Source organism: Lontra canadensis, unplaced genomic scaffold (assembly GCF_010015895.1).
Source record: "Lontra canadensis isolate GAN:19392208 unplaced genomic scaffold, GSC_riverotter_1.0 scaffold11, whole genome shotgun sequence".
Lineage (NCBI taxonomy): Eukaryota > Metazoa > Chordata > Mammalia > Carnivora > Mustelidae > Lontra > Lontra canadensis.
In genome coordinates, this window is record NW_022631005.1 from 2,395,711 (window position 1) to 2,409,877 (window position 14,167).

At 43.1% G+C, this 14,167-nt stretch overlaps 1 protein-coding gene across 4 annotated transcripts in view; it reads right to left on the bottom strand.

Annotated features, from left to right (window-relative positions):
- Positions 1–560: 560 nt before the first annotated feature.
- Positions 561–14,167, bottom strand: part of NFE2L2 (nuclear factor, erythroid 2 like 2) — a 33,142-nt gene continuing 19,535 nt past the window's right edge. For 2 of the 4 annotated variants that reach the window (XM_032855972.1, XM_032855974.1), the window contains exons 2-5: positions 4,411–4,677; positions 3,820–3,909; positions 2,971–3,162; positions 561–2,295 (exon numbers count right to left, since the gene is read on the bottom strand). In XM_032855972.1, coding sequence (XP_032711863.1) covers positions 1,069–2,295; positions 2,971–3,162; positions 3,820–3,909; positions 4,411–4,677 — 1,776 coding nt within the window. In that variant the 3' untranslated portion in view covers positions 561–1,068. Of the gene's footprint in view, positions 2,296–2,970; positions 3,163–3,819; positions 3,910–4,410; positions 4,678–13,635; positions 13,661–14,167 lie in introns of those variants that run through there. The other 2 variants (XM_032855973.1, XM_032855975.1) reach the window with 2 other exon arrangements.

The following is a 14,167-nucleotide window of genomic DNA, read 5'->3' on the forward strand; positions in this document are numbered from 1 at the left end:
AATAAAAATAAAATCTTAAAAAACCCAGGGATTTCCACTGTGTCCTCTGTATTTTAAAAAATATCTAGCACATGGGGGGCGCCTGGGTGGCTCAGTGGGTTAAGGCCTTTGCCTTCGGCTCAGGTCATGATCTTGGGGTCCTGGGATCGAGCCCCGCATCAGGCTCTCTGCTCTGGTGAGAGAAGCAAGCAGAGAGCCTGCTTCCCTCCCTCTCTCTCTCTCTGCCTGCCTCTCTGCCTACTTGTGATCTCTGTCAAATAAATAAATGGAATCTTAAAAAAAAAGAAAATAGCACATACATGGTAGGCAAACATGCACTGGTGTGAATAAACACAATGTTTTCATGTCAACATACAGTATTTTCCTTGGTTGAGAGGTACTTGCTATTGAAAGAAAATATCTTCTTAATACACTTTATAATCTCTGGAACCAGAAGTTTAGTATAAAATACTTGTCATATTTTCAGTGACTGGAAATATTTTGAAAATGCAAAATGCCTGAATATGTTAAGTGTGTTACTGTTATGGAAAATAAATAAATGCAAATGAATTCCAAAGAACTTAACAGTAATATTCCTTTATTAGTACCAGCTTTTCAACTAAATTGGTTTTTGCCAGAGTAAACAATTTAATATAAAAAAATGCTTTTGTTCATACAGTATTTATAAAAAAAAAGTACATAGTGGTTAGTTTTACAACAATTTGCTTTTAGCCAGATATCATATAAATCTATGAATGTAACAAATTAGATAAGAACAGTATAAATAAGAAGTTTTTGTAGTATTTACACTTATACAGAAACTAGCCCAAATGGTGTTCTAAGAAATTAAGTTTGCAGTTAAAGTGAAACTACTGATTCAGCATACTGATGAACTATTTTAATGCTTTTTAAAGTCTGAATTATTTTCTATACTAGTTTTGACTACAATTTTGCATAGAATTACTTATAAAGTATATTTTTGCATTTCACATCACAGTAGGAGCTTTTAGTATAACAGTACAAAAACAAAAAACCAAAAAAACCCCCCAAACAACCCACTAGCTCAGAAAAGGTCAGATCTTCCCAAATCTAGTTTTTCTTCATATCTGGCTTCTTACTTTTGGGCACAAGGAATACATTGCCGTCTCTTGTCTGCTGCAGGGAGTACTCACTAGGAGAGTAAGGTTTTCCATCTTCATCACGGAGCATGCTGAACACTTCGAGATACAAGGTGCTGAGCTGTTTTTTCAGTAGATGGAGGCTTTTGTCATTCTCCCCTTTTTCTTTGAGCAATTTTTCTTTTTCATCTTTTAAATGATCCAAATCTTGTTCCAGTTCCACTATATTTTCCAGTTTTCTTTTTCTGCAATTCTGAGCAGCCACTTTATTCTTACCCCTCCTGCGTATATCTCGAATTAATGCCAACTGAGCCTCATTGAACTGCTCCTTGGACATCATTTCATTGAAGTCATCAACAGGGAGGTTAATGATCTTTTCAACAGGGAATGGGATATGGAGAGCTTTTGCCCTTAGCTCATCTCTTGTGAGATGAGCCTCTAAGCGGCTCGAATGTTTGTCTTTTGTGAATGGGGTTTTCCGATGACCAGGGCTTACAGGCAATTCCTTCTTTGGTGTGTTTTCGCACTGGGTATCACGTGCAGGAGCGCTGTGCCCTGGAGATGGTGACAGGGGTTGGGCTGTATCTCCAGCAGACTGTACTGGCTGTGTTTTAGGACCATTCTGTTTAACACTTCCAGGAGCACTATCTGTCTCTTCCATTTCTGAATCACTGAAGCCAAGTGGTGTGTCTCCATAGACTGAAGATTCCACCGAGTGTTCTGGTGATGCCATGCCAGGACTTGTGTTGAGTGAAATGCCAGAGTCAGAATCATTGAATTCTGTGCTTTCAGGCTGGTTCTGATTGAAGGCTTTACAGAGTGATAGATCAGAAACATCAATTGGCCCATTAAGAAGTTCAGAGAGTGACTGGCTTAACGTAGCAGAGGAGGGCATGCTGTTGCTACTACTGGGTTCTGCTATGAAAGCAGAATAAAATTCATCACCAAAATCTGTGTTTATTGTGGCATCTGAATTTAATGAGTTCACGGTCAACTGGCTGGAATCTTCTGTGGAGAGGATGCTGCTGAAGGAATCCTCGAAAGCATTGAGAAAATGCGGACTACAGTTACCTACTTCTTTTTCCAGCGAGGGCACTGATGAGTAGAAATGGTAACTGTTGTCGATTTCTGTCATTTTGGTTTCTGGACTTGGAACTGTGCTAGTCTCAACCAGTTTGTCATTTTGAATATTAAGACACTGTGTGGAAAAGAAATTTTTACTAAATGTAAATCAGGTTAAATATTTTAATAGCTGATAATCTATATCTCACGGCAAATATTTATTATTTATTTATTTTTAAAGGATTTTATTCTTAAGTAATCTCTACCCCCAGTATCGGGCTTGAACGCACAACCCCATGATCCAAGGTTCACACGCTCCGGTGATGAACCATCTAGGTGCCCCTAATGGCAAATATTTTTAATAGTGGGTAATCTGCATCTGATGGTATACTCTCCCCACCCCCATTCTTTCCAGGCTCTTCTGTAATTCAGATAATTCCCATTTCTGACAGATACTTATGTCTAAGCATTCGTATTATTTTCAAAGTTCCTAGATCAGACTTCTGGCCTACAAAGACCAGATCTTTCCTCAAGACATCCAGTCCACTTAATTAAAGTGCACGGAAGTGAACACGGACAGCCCTTGTGACTAAATTTATTTAAGTAACCTCTACACCCAGCGTGGGGCTCAGACTCCCAACCCCGAAAGAGTCACATGCTCTACCAACTGGGCAGCCCTCTCACGACGGATTTAAAAGCCCCCTCCAATCCTTGCACTAAGTCAGTGACATGTAAATAACTGCAGTAATTAGTTTAAAGGCACTGAATAGGAGAGTGTCTTTGGCGTTTACTGATAGTAGATCTTAGTTACCTGCAATTCTGGAATGGACAGTAGCTCCTCCCAAACTTGCTCAATGTCCTGCTGCATATTGTCTAGATCAGCAATGACTGACTGAACGAGGAGAGTCTGGGATGACTGAGCCTGATTAGGAGCAACAAAGACTGGAGTCTCCATTTGGCTGGGAATATCAGGAATAAGTGACTGAAACGCAGCTGAAGAAACCTAAAATTGACCAAGCATGTATCTACGTGAGTCTGTGGGCAACACTGAAGAAGAACACTCCCAGGCCCCATCACAACACCTTACACTGGACCTGGCTAACAGTTCTGTGCTTCTCTAGTTAGAACCACTTATGACCCCTATTTCTACATAACGAAAACACATCTTTTCTCCCCTGCCCAACTGACTCCAGATGGACTCATTTACTAGTTTAACTGTTTTATGCTATGTATTTGAAGGTAAATTTCAAAATAAGTAAAAATCTTGAAGTTTTAACTTGTATCTCTTGGTAAAAATAACCTAGTACGGGGCTTCAATCACACACACACTATTTAAACTGTTAACTGAGCAAGTCTTGGTTTATTACCCGGTTTGCTTTTTACTCACCAAAATTTATTTCTAAGTACCTATAACCAATGGATTATTTGTTTCCATGGTTATGCAGATCCACGCTTCTGGGTATGCAGGGTAAGTGGTTTTGGTTTGGTATTGTGTAGGGTTTTGGTTTTTTTGCTTTTTTTTTTTTTTAATTGTGAAGTTAACTGTAGGCTAAGGTTTCTTCGACAAAATTTCCTCCTAAAATATTTTTTTTAATGGAGACACACTTATAGGACATATTAAATGTAGTTGGGGAGCTTCAGTGTTAGTCAAATGCTATACCTCATTGTCATCGACAAACGGGAATGTCTCTGCCAAAAGCTGCATGCAGTCATCAAAGTACAAAGCGTCTGGTTTGGGAATGTCGGCAACCTTGATAAAAGGGAAGGACATCAAAGAAGAAAAAGATTGCTCAGTGTCAGACAATGTTTATAATATAGTTAACCAAACACTTATCTTCTTTCAGAAATCAGTTTAGTATAGAGCACAGAATCAAACCAACAAGACCATCTGGGTTCCAATCTTGGCTTCCCCAATTTCTTGAGTGCTCTGAGCTTCAACTGCTCATCTATAAACAAAACACTAGCAATCTATACTACTAGTTTTACTGCTGCTAGATCCTCACGTTCTGTTCCCACAGCTTACAAAGCGCAGTCAATGTAACATACACCTTTGCACTCCTTACAACTCTGTGAGGGCAGTCAGTCAGGTGTTGAACTCGTCAGGAGGCTGAGGTTGGGAAGCTGACTTGATTTGGTCATGAAGACAGTAAAAAAGGCAAAGCTGGAATGCAAATCCAGACGTTTTAACTCTTGGGCCAGTATCTCTCTTCCTTAAACCCTGACACCTTCCCAAGAACTGAGTTTTTTGTACCTGGGAGTAGTTGGCAGAGCTGCTGGTTTCTGATGGGATGTGTTGGGCTGGCTGAATTGGGAGGAATTCACCTGTTTCTTCATCTAGTTGTAACTGAGCAAAAAAGGCTTTCTCTTGCTCCTTTTGGAGTTGTTCTTGTCTTTCCTTTTCAAGTTTCTTCTGTTTTTCCAGCTCATGCTCCTTCCGTCGTTGACTAAAGTCAAATACTTCTCGACTTACCCCAAGATCTATATCTTGCCTCCAAAGTATGTCAATCAAATCCATGTCCTGTGTTAAAAAAAAAAAAAAGGAGAGAGACCACGGTTAAGATGGTTTTTAAAATGGCAGGTACCATATAATCTACATTATGCCATTGTTGATGGGGGTAGGGTAATGACCATCTGAATGGGAACACAGATCCAATGTCTGGAAGGGCACAGTTAATTCCATTCAATGAACCTATTCATTAAAAGAAACAACCACCTACAAACACAGCCATCCATTCTAACCACTTATTACTTGATTATTAATGACTGGATGATGGCAGAGTTCACGGAGGAGCATGCTGCACGTTAAAGTTCCTGAATTAAAAAAAAAATCCCACACTTGTTTAATGGAATACAGAAATTACAGCCAGGACTCCAAGTCACTGGTTTCTTATGAGAAATGGAATTTGGCAAACATGCTCAAATATGTGGAATTTTTTCTAAACCCATTTTATAGCTGGAGGGAAGGTGAGGAACGGCACCCTTGTTAAATGTCAATCTAGCGGCTGTGAAATTTCACCTTCTTTTGGTATTTCCTACATGAAATTATTTCCCCCCATCATTTCTTGCTATTCTTGTCCCTGTGACTCATTTATTAAAACAATTTCCTTTTGACTTGAGTTTTAGCTCCTGAGGTGTGAACAAATTAGTAAAGAAAAGTCCTAGCTAATGGTGATCTTGTGACCCATGGGTGAAGCAAGAGGCTGCCTTGAAAAAGAGGTAGTGCTCACTAGTTTCGCTTCTGAGAAATCACAAGCAGCCCTCTTAAAATAACACAAAATGAAAAACAAAAAAACATGGCTCCAGGGAAGGATGGAAGTTACCAAAAGTTTTAAGATACAGGGAGAATCTTACAATGAGGGATGGTTATTTTGATTTCTGTAACAAAGCTAGGCCTTGGTTCCACGTCCAGACTTTCCTAACCACGTGTTAAAGGCAGTTTTCTGATTTATACCTTTCATTTTGGGAAAGTCTACACAGGAAATTTAAATCACTCTCCATTGAAGAAAGTCATCTATACTGAAAATAATATAATGAGATTGAGACCAGAAAAATCAAGACATGGGGGAAGGGAGTTGGGGCCCGAAGGCAGGGTAGACACAGTGTGCACAACCAGCATTTTTGGTCCTGGTGATGGTGGGCCGCATTAGGTTGCCCCGTGTGTCTAGACTCTACTGCTTTCCGCCTCCAAGGACAAAAATAACATGGTTATTGCTTCACTGAGCAGTCAGGCTATTTTTACCTGACAAAGGAGGAGCAGGCCACCCAGCCTAAACGCAGCACAGCGACATGGATAGCAGAGGCCATCGCTACAGCCTTGGTGGGAGAATCCTAAACACCAGGAAATCCTGCTCCTGGGGTCTATCATCCTTCTAGCCTTGAGCAAGGTTAAAAAGTGTCCCCCACACATGGCAGGTACAGTTAGAACAGCTGTAGCTCTTCAGAACTACAGCCAACGTCTGTCAAAGGCTTTCTACATGTCAAGCACCATTTGAAGTACTCTACATACAAACAGATCCACAAGACAACCATATGCAGACAACATTCTTATTTTACAGATGAAAATACCGAGGTTTAGAACAAAGGGAGACTGCTAGAAAGTGTACAGGGATATGTCCTAGGCAGTCCCAAACTTGGACTTGTGCTGTCTTAAACCACAGATTACACTAAAAAGTGTAAAATCTGTTCACTGACCAGTGGGCAGGATATAAAATCCACTGTCATACACATACACACACACACAGACACACACACTTTAACATCTTGGTGGTGTGAAAAAGTGGCTAGTTTACAGAAGGCTGGATTGAGCACATCCCCTCAAGTCATCTTCCTGGCCATGACAAGAACACAGCAACCACAGAGCATTTATTCATACGTGGCTATCTCCTCAGGAAGCTCCCCATGAACAGTAAGCATGAAAATAATTTCCAGGTTAAAAATGATGGGCCTCCATTTTAATGGACATGTTTTATCCAAAGGCAGAGAGAAAGCTACTTTAAAATTCTGATCTCAAGGTGTCTGGGTGGCTCAGTGGGTTAAGCCGCTGCCTTCGGCTCCGGTCATGATCCCAGGGTCCTGGGATGGAGCCCCGCATCGGGCTCTCTGCTCAGCGGGGAGCCTGCTCCCCCCCCCCCGCCCCGCTGCTCTGCCTACTTGCGCGTGCTCGCTCTCTCTGTGAAATAAATAAAATATTTAAAAAAAACTCTTTAAAATTCTAATCTGGGAAAAAAAAAAATTCTGATCTGGTTAGGTCGTAGCTTCTCAATAGGTTCAGACCCAGCGGAGTATCCCATCCAGCTCGGAGAACTGGGCAAAGGCACCAAGCTACTGAGGTCTTCAGACTATTCACATCCACTAAAAGCCAGTGCTGAAAATTAAAAGAATGCACGATCACAGTCTCAGCTGAACTCCGGTCCCTCTCAGAAATGGATGCGGACAGCGTGCTGAGCTCTTCAGGGCAACAGAAGAGAAACGCGCACACGCGTCCTGCAGCTGGGGTCACTCTGGCGCATCCTTCCCTCACTTCCCCAGAATGCCCAGGCGGGGGCTTCTCCTTGTCAAGCGATCCCAGGATCAAAAGGAACACCCAGTTTTGATTTGTTCCTGAAAGAATTGAAAGGACAGTGAAGCAGTTTATGCTGCAAATACCTGCTCACAAACCAGACTATTCCAGAGTATCCCCCAAACCCAGCTCTTACAGGCTGAAAGAAAACTTCTACTGTAATTGACTCGAAATTTATCAGTGGCGGTCACACCAAGAGTTGATACAACTCTATTCCTTCCTTTCCTTCTCCAGATGAGCTGTCTTGAGTGGGTTCAGATGGTTTAGCTCCACGTTCACGACCTAATAGTTCTATCCCACCCCTATCTGCAGATGTTGGTGGATCAAGTGAGACGTGAAAGAAACTGCTCTCTATTCGTGTGACGTCTATGCGAATGTTGCTGCGCACACTGGCAGAGATGGTTCTAGTACTCGCAGTCATAGGAGCAAGATCGAACTCAGGGCAAATGGATGATCATGAAGCTGTGGGCCCAAATGTAGCAGGAGCCTGCGGCAACCTTCAGCGACGAAGCTACTTGGTTCCTCCTCCTTCAGGGAGGGCCTGAAACGGACTCATGGGCTTGTGCAACATGCATTGAAAACAAAAACACATTAACACACACTTTTGTGTTTATTTTCATGTACACACCCACCCACACCCATTCAACTGTCGTTCGATTCCTGACAGGACTACCCTTCAATGCACAGCTCGACTGATTCAATTTTTTAAACATTTCCCTAACATGCTCAGAAGAGGACACCTTGACGGATCTTTATCAACACACAGGAAAAACAGATCACGAAGCATCACCCGGCCCAGCTCTTGAATCTCCTGTTCTCGGACCTGAAACAATGCAAGGCCCAGGGAGGCAGAACGGCCCCCATGGCCCGAGCGTACTGTCTCCACCAGGAATGCCATCAAAAGAGGTTTCAAGTGACAACATCTACTTGCTCTTAATGCAGACTGGGCAGCCTTCAGTGAGATCACAATGGGCCCAAAACAGGTTTCAAAGTGTCCTCAGAGGGTTTTTCCTCTGTGTTTTAAAGTTTATTTTGATGTAGTGTTTATTGTTGCTATGAAAAGTCTCTAAAAGAAAACTTCTACTTAAAAATAAAAGCAAGGGTAGTCTTAACCACCTCGAATTCCTTAAAGCAGATGTTCTGATCAAATTTATAATGAAGCAACAATGGGTTTCCTGTCCTGGCCTTCATGTATTATCCTCTGTGTTACTTACATTTCTACAACATTTTCAAAAGACCACGGCTTCGGGGATTTGATATTGTTTGAAATCCTCAAAGCTCTAATTGAAAATGAGAACTGTGTCCACCCAAGACTTGCCACTGGGGAGCCCCCTGGCCTCAGGACTGTTCTGTGCTACCCTCACGGTCATGATCTCAGGGAGCACTTCCTGCAAGGAGCCCCATGACTGGGCATATGACTTCTTCCACAAATGACCCATTCGGGGCGACACTAGTGCCTCATCTGAGAGGAAGGCATCCGGGTGGAGCCCATCAACAAACAAGAACAGGACACCAGACAGTGGGGAAGGGAAATGCCTGAGGAAAAGCTAAAACTGCTCTAAGGCACATAAATCCCAGGCCCTGAGAAAGAAGAGCTCCTTATTCCCTCCCAAGCCCCTGAAGAGGAAGGCCAGCACGCTAAATGGCAGCTCAGTAGAGTCTGGGGAAGGAACAGAAAGCAGGGGGACAGTTCCCGCAGCATTCCGACAGGTATTCCTTAGGACTAGGCAAAGAGCTGGCTGTGAGCCTTCACATGCCATATGGAGCCGCTCAGCATCTTAAATTTTTTTGTTGTTGTCCTTTAGTGATTCCTGAGTGTGTTGCAAATTATGCTGCAGCTTGGCTTACACAAAAGATGACAATTTAATAAGAAACATAAATGTTTGACAATTCGCATTAAATCACCATCTGGTCCAAAGGAATTCTTCGTATTTAAAATGTATATATCATCATTTGCCATCTGTGTAATCTATTACACATTTTATGGGGAATCTGAAGTTGGATTATTAATTTATACCATTTCAAAACAAACATCTCTGTTCCAGGATAAAGAAAGGAGAAAGGCCTCGAACAAGTCAGCATTTTTCATACTCAGATGATCCAAAAAATTAGAAAAGATAAGGTAAGATAGCACCATCTCCTCTTAAGAAATTCTGTAATCTGAGGCTCTGGGAAAATATCTGAAGTGAAAAATAAAATGGCTTCTATAATATATTCACACATGTAAATGAGACTTGCACCTCCCAACCCACTGCCTTCCCCTCCCTCTCCCATCCTTTATTTTGTCTTGAGGATGGGAAGGCAGTGGGAAGTTTGCTTCTAAAAACAAATTTCACCAATCAACTTAAAAAATTAACTCCACAGAGTACGAAGCTTGTGAACAGAAAATGAAAACTCCTCACTTTCTATTTTACTGTGTAAGCATGAAACCATGTCTCCAGCTACTCCTAAAAATCATGTATTTCCATTAAGAAAGTAATAAATGAGGCTTTTAAAGTTTATTCTCCTTGAGATCTCTCCTTCATCCAAATATTAATTACTAGCATTCAGAGTCCAAGATATTTTTCAGTAATTTTTTCCCCATTCATGTCAGTCTTTAGATTATGCCCAGGTGGTTGTATTATTCACCTGAAAATGAAATCTGGGTTAATATTTTTTTGACAGAAGATGCTCAAATATTTTTTATCAAAACCAGATGGAACATGAGTCCTATCACGCTGTCCAACATGAAGAGCCAAGTGGGCTACGACACAACCAAGGGCCTGCTCAAATTCTGAAGAAATGATAAAACAAATCTCTCCTTGACTCCCAAGTCCCAGTCCTTAATAAATCCAGTAAAATGATAGGGGCGCCTGGGTGGCTCAATCGTGGGGCATCTGCCTTTGGCTCAGGTCATGATCTCAGGTCCTGGGACTGAGCCCCACATCGGGCTCCCTGCTCAGCGGGGAGCCTGCTTCTCTCTCTCCCACTCCCCCTGCTTGTGTTCTCTTTCTTGCTGTCTCTATCAAATAAATAAATAAAATCTTAAAATAAAATAAAATAAAATGACAACAAGCAGGTGTGGTTTTAAAATATTTTTCGCTGATGACTATTATATTTCATAAATAATTATCTGCCCATTTACTTCTCTTAGCTTCTCTTCCACTGCTTCATTACAAGAAGATACACAACAGGGACACTTGGGTGGCTCAGCTGGTTAAGCCTCCGCCTTCGGCTCATATTGTGATCCCAGGGTTCTGGGATTGAGTGCTGCGCTGGGCTCCCTGCTCAGCGGGGAGCCTGCTTCTCCCTCTGCCTGCCGCTCCCCATGCTTGTGCTCGCTCTCACAAATAATTAAATTAATTTAAAAAAAAAGGTAGAAGATACACAAAACAATGCCAATTGTTTTTTCAGTGAGCATTCTAGAGAAGGCAGATGACAGGTTATCCTTGCACTGTTGGTTCTACTGGACTGATGGGCTAATGTTTAAATATATTTGCTACAGTAACTGTGAAGTACGTAAGAGTCACAAAGAGTGTGTGTGTGTGTGTGTGTGTATGTGTGTATGTATACTCATACGTAAAACCACAGAATGTTAGGTGTGGAAGGGGCCTTTCAGCCATCTAGGCCAAGTACGGATGTCACTGAGTTAACTTCTGTGTAACTACAGCTCCATTTTTAAAAATAACTAGCCTAACAGAAAGTTCTATGTCTGCAGAGGCTCCTAGTAAGTAGTAATAGTTACCAATAGTCCAAGTTTTCCTTCTAGAGAAATCTTATGGAGGATTATTTCCCCAATCTTCAACAACCAGCGATTTCTAATAAATATTCTTAAACATATACCAAGAGATGCACATATACCAAGATCACGAGTTTGCTCTTCCCTGAGGACTAGAACCATCCTTCCCACCTTTTGTCTCGTAACTAGAAAACGGTCCAGTTTCCTGAGTCTGGCGTGTTACTACGCACAGACATTTTCATGGGCTGCTTCCTGTTCACAAACCAGTTTCTCAGCAATGACTCAGTCTAAGAAATATGATCCAGCCGGTTTACTGGAACTCTCACCCATTATGCTCGTCTCCAAGCTGCAAACACAATACAAAGATAAAGCAAAACCAGACAGTGAACAGAATAGGAACTTGGACTGCTGGTTTGCTCAGGAGGCATGTACGTGTTTAGCCAAAAAGAAGTCAGAAAGGACACTGCACTTCCAAAAGGGTCGGTGAGCCCACCTGCTGCAAAAAGTGCACAGATCCAACTCTTCCATGAGAAGTTTCACACCTGTGTCCCAAAAGACTTCCTCCTGGGTATTTGGGTGGATGGGGCTGCCAGGTCTGGGAGGGCTTCTGGGACCACGGCTTACCCTGAGTTTGCCAGGAGAATGGCTTGGTTTGATAAGCAAACTTGATGATACATTTTTCTGAACTCTTTTGCATTTTTTTTAAAAGATTTTATTTATTTATTTGACAGAGTTCACAAGTAGGCAGAGAGGCAGGCAGAGAGAGGGAGAAGCAGGCTCCACGGAGCAGCGAGCCTGATGTGGGGCTCCATCCCAGGACCCTGGGACCATGACCTGTAACCCACTGAGCCACCCAGGCGCAACCTCTTTTGCATTTTTTTTTACCAAGCCACATATATACATTCAGTTCTGGACACTGTCCTCCATACATGAGAGGAAATCTGAGTAGGTCCTCCATCACTATTTGAATGATTCTACTGGGGGGAACACCTGGTTGGCTCAATTGGTTAAGCGGCTGGCTGTCTTCCACTCAGGTCATGATCCCAGGGTCCCGGGACCAAGTCCTGCGTCTGCTTCTCCCTCTGCCTGCTGCTCTCCCTGCTTATGCTTTCTCTCCCCATCTCTCTAACCAATAAAAAGAATCTTTAAAAACAACAACTACTACTACTACTAGGAAACACACACACACACACACACACACACACACACAACGCCCCAGAAGAACCTTCAGAAGCACTGGATCTAAACCCTCTACCTACCTTACTGAAATTCACCAGGTGTGAACACACCACATGGCTCACCCATCCACGCTGAGGTCCAACAGCGCTGCCTGCCCATCCTGGTTTGCATTCTTTCTACAGGGTGGCTGCCAGGAGGGAGAGCAGTGCTCTAGCACAACTCAACGGCTGGGCTCTTTACAGCCACTTCTGCTACTTCTAAACACCCTGTGTGATCCTTTACCCTCTTTGGGTCCTGCTTTTTTTTTTTTTTTTTTTTTTAAGATTTTACTTACTCATTTGTCAGATAGAGAGAAAACAAGCAGGGGGAGTGGCAGGCGAAGGGAGAGGAGCCTGATGCGGGGCTGGATCCCGGGACCCTGGATCAAGACCTAAGCCAAAGGCAGATGCTTAACTATCTGAGCCACCCAGGCGCCCCAGGGTCATGCATTTATAAAAAGAAATTATTTATTTCAAGCTTAAAGCTCCTTTTCAGATTTAACTGCCTACCATTAGCTTTAAGAAGTAAGAATCAGGGGCGCCTGGGTGGCTCAGTGGGTTAAAGCCTCTGCCTTCGGCTCAGGTCATGATCCCAGGGTCCTGGGATTGAGCCCTGCATTGGGCTCTCTGCTCAACAGGGAGCCTGCTTCCTCCTCTCTCTCTCTCTGCCTGCCTCTCTGCCTACTTATAATCTCTGTCTGTCAAATAAATAAGTAAAATCTTAAAAAAAAAAAAAAAAAAGAAGTAAGAATCAGGGGAGTCACCCAGGCTTGGAGGCTGAGTAAGCACTATGTGGTAGGTGACGGCCACTAGCCAGAGACCTTGTTTGCCAGGGCGGGGGTGTGCGCTGAATATTAAATACAGACACAGGAAATGTGGTAATACATAGAAACTACCTAAAACACAAAGTTGTTTTTTTTTTTTTAACTGTAGATTTGTTAAAATATATTCTAAGGGGTCTATTTTTTAGCTTTTTTTTAGCATGCTATCTTCTGAGTATGAAGTTATTTCCTGAAATAATGAGCCGCTGATGGCTAAAACCTCGTTTTACTGGGATGGTGGTAGTTATAATACGGGGGGTGGGTCAAGAGCAACAAGACTTGTGCCTGTAACTACACGGATCATCACTCCGCCTCCCCATCTAACACGTGTGTACAGAGCACCTCTCAGACACCAGCAACTGTGCAAGGTGCCCGGGGGGACAGTAAATAAAGACAGTCTCTGATCTTAGTTCGGACACGCTGAGCCACACACAGAAGCCAAGGCAGCACGAAGGCAAGTATCACTAAACTGCACAGACAGACCTCACTCACCAAGGTCACAACCAACAGAGTCACAACTGTGTGGACATGAATGTCCCACTCGATAAACAAGGGTTACGCCTGGTCTGCAAAGGTCTACTCCAAGCGAACATTTGAAAGCAAAGGAGGTAATGGAGGTGGAGAGAATAGAGAAGGATGAACACGTCACCACTCCGCTCACTTTAGGCATTCCTGGTCTCCTCTCTTGGTGGTGGTAGTGTGTGCCCCCCCGACTCTCCCCACAGGGGCGCAGCTTCTCCAGCACAAGGACAATTCTCCGATGCAGAGACTTCCTCCTCACACTCGGACTTCTCCGTCAGCGTGACTCCTGTCAGCTGAGCTGGGCATTACTGCTCATGCCACACAGTCACAGAATGCTTCAACTGGAAGGGACCACAGGGCTCACACAGACACCCCGTTCATTTTTCAAACAGGGAAACAGGCCCAAGGATGAAATGACTTGCCCCAAGCTCAGAGGTCAAGGATTCCCAAACTAACAACCTCTCTACTCTGCAACTCTTCCAAGTTATTTGGCAGAAGGGAAGAGATACATTGATATATTTTTGCTCCATCTTAATTTTTAAATGAACCTCTGTTGCTCTAACTTGCCAGCCTGTGGGCTTGTATTACAGCTGGCCTTTGCCAAGCACTCATGGGCTATTCGTGGGCAAGATCTCATTCCGGCCTCCCCGCGGTGCCCCAGGGAGCTGGTT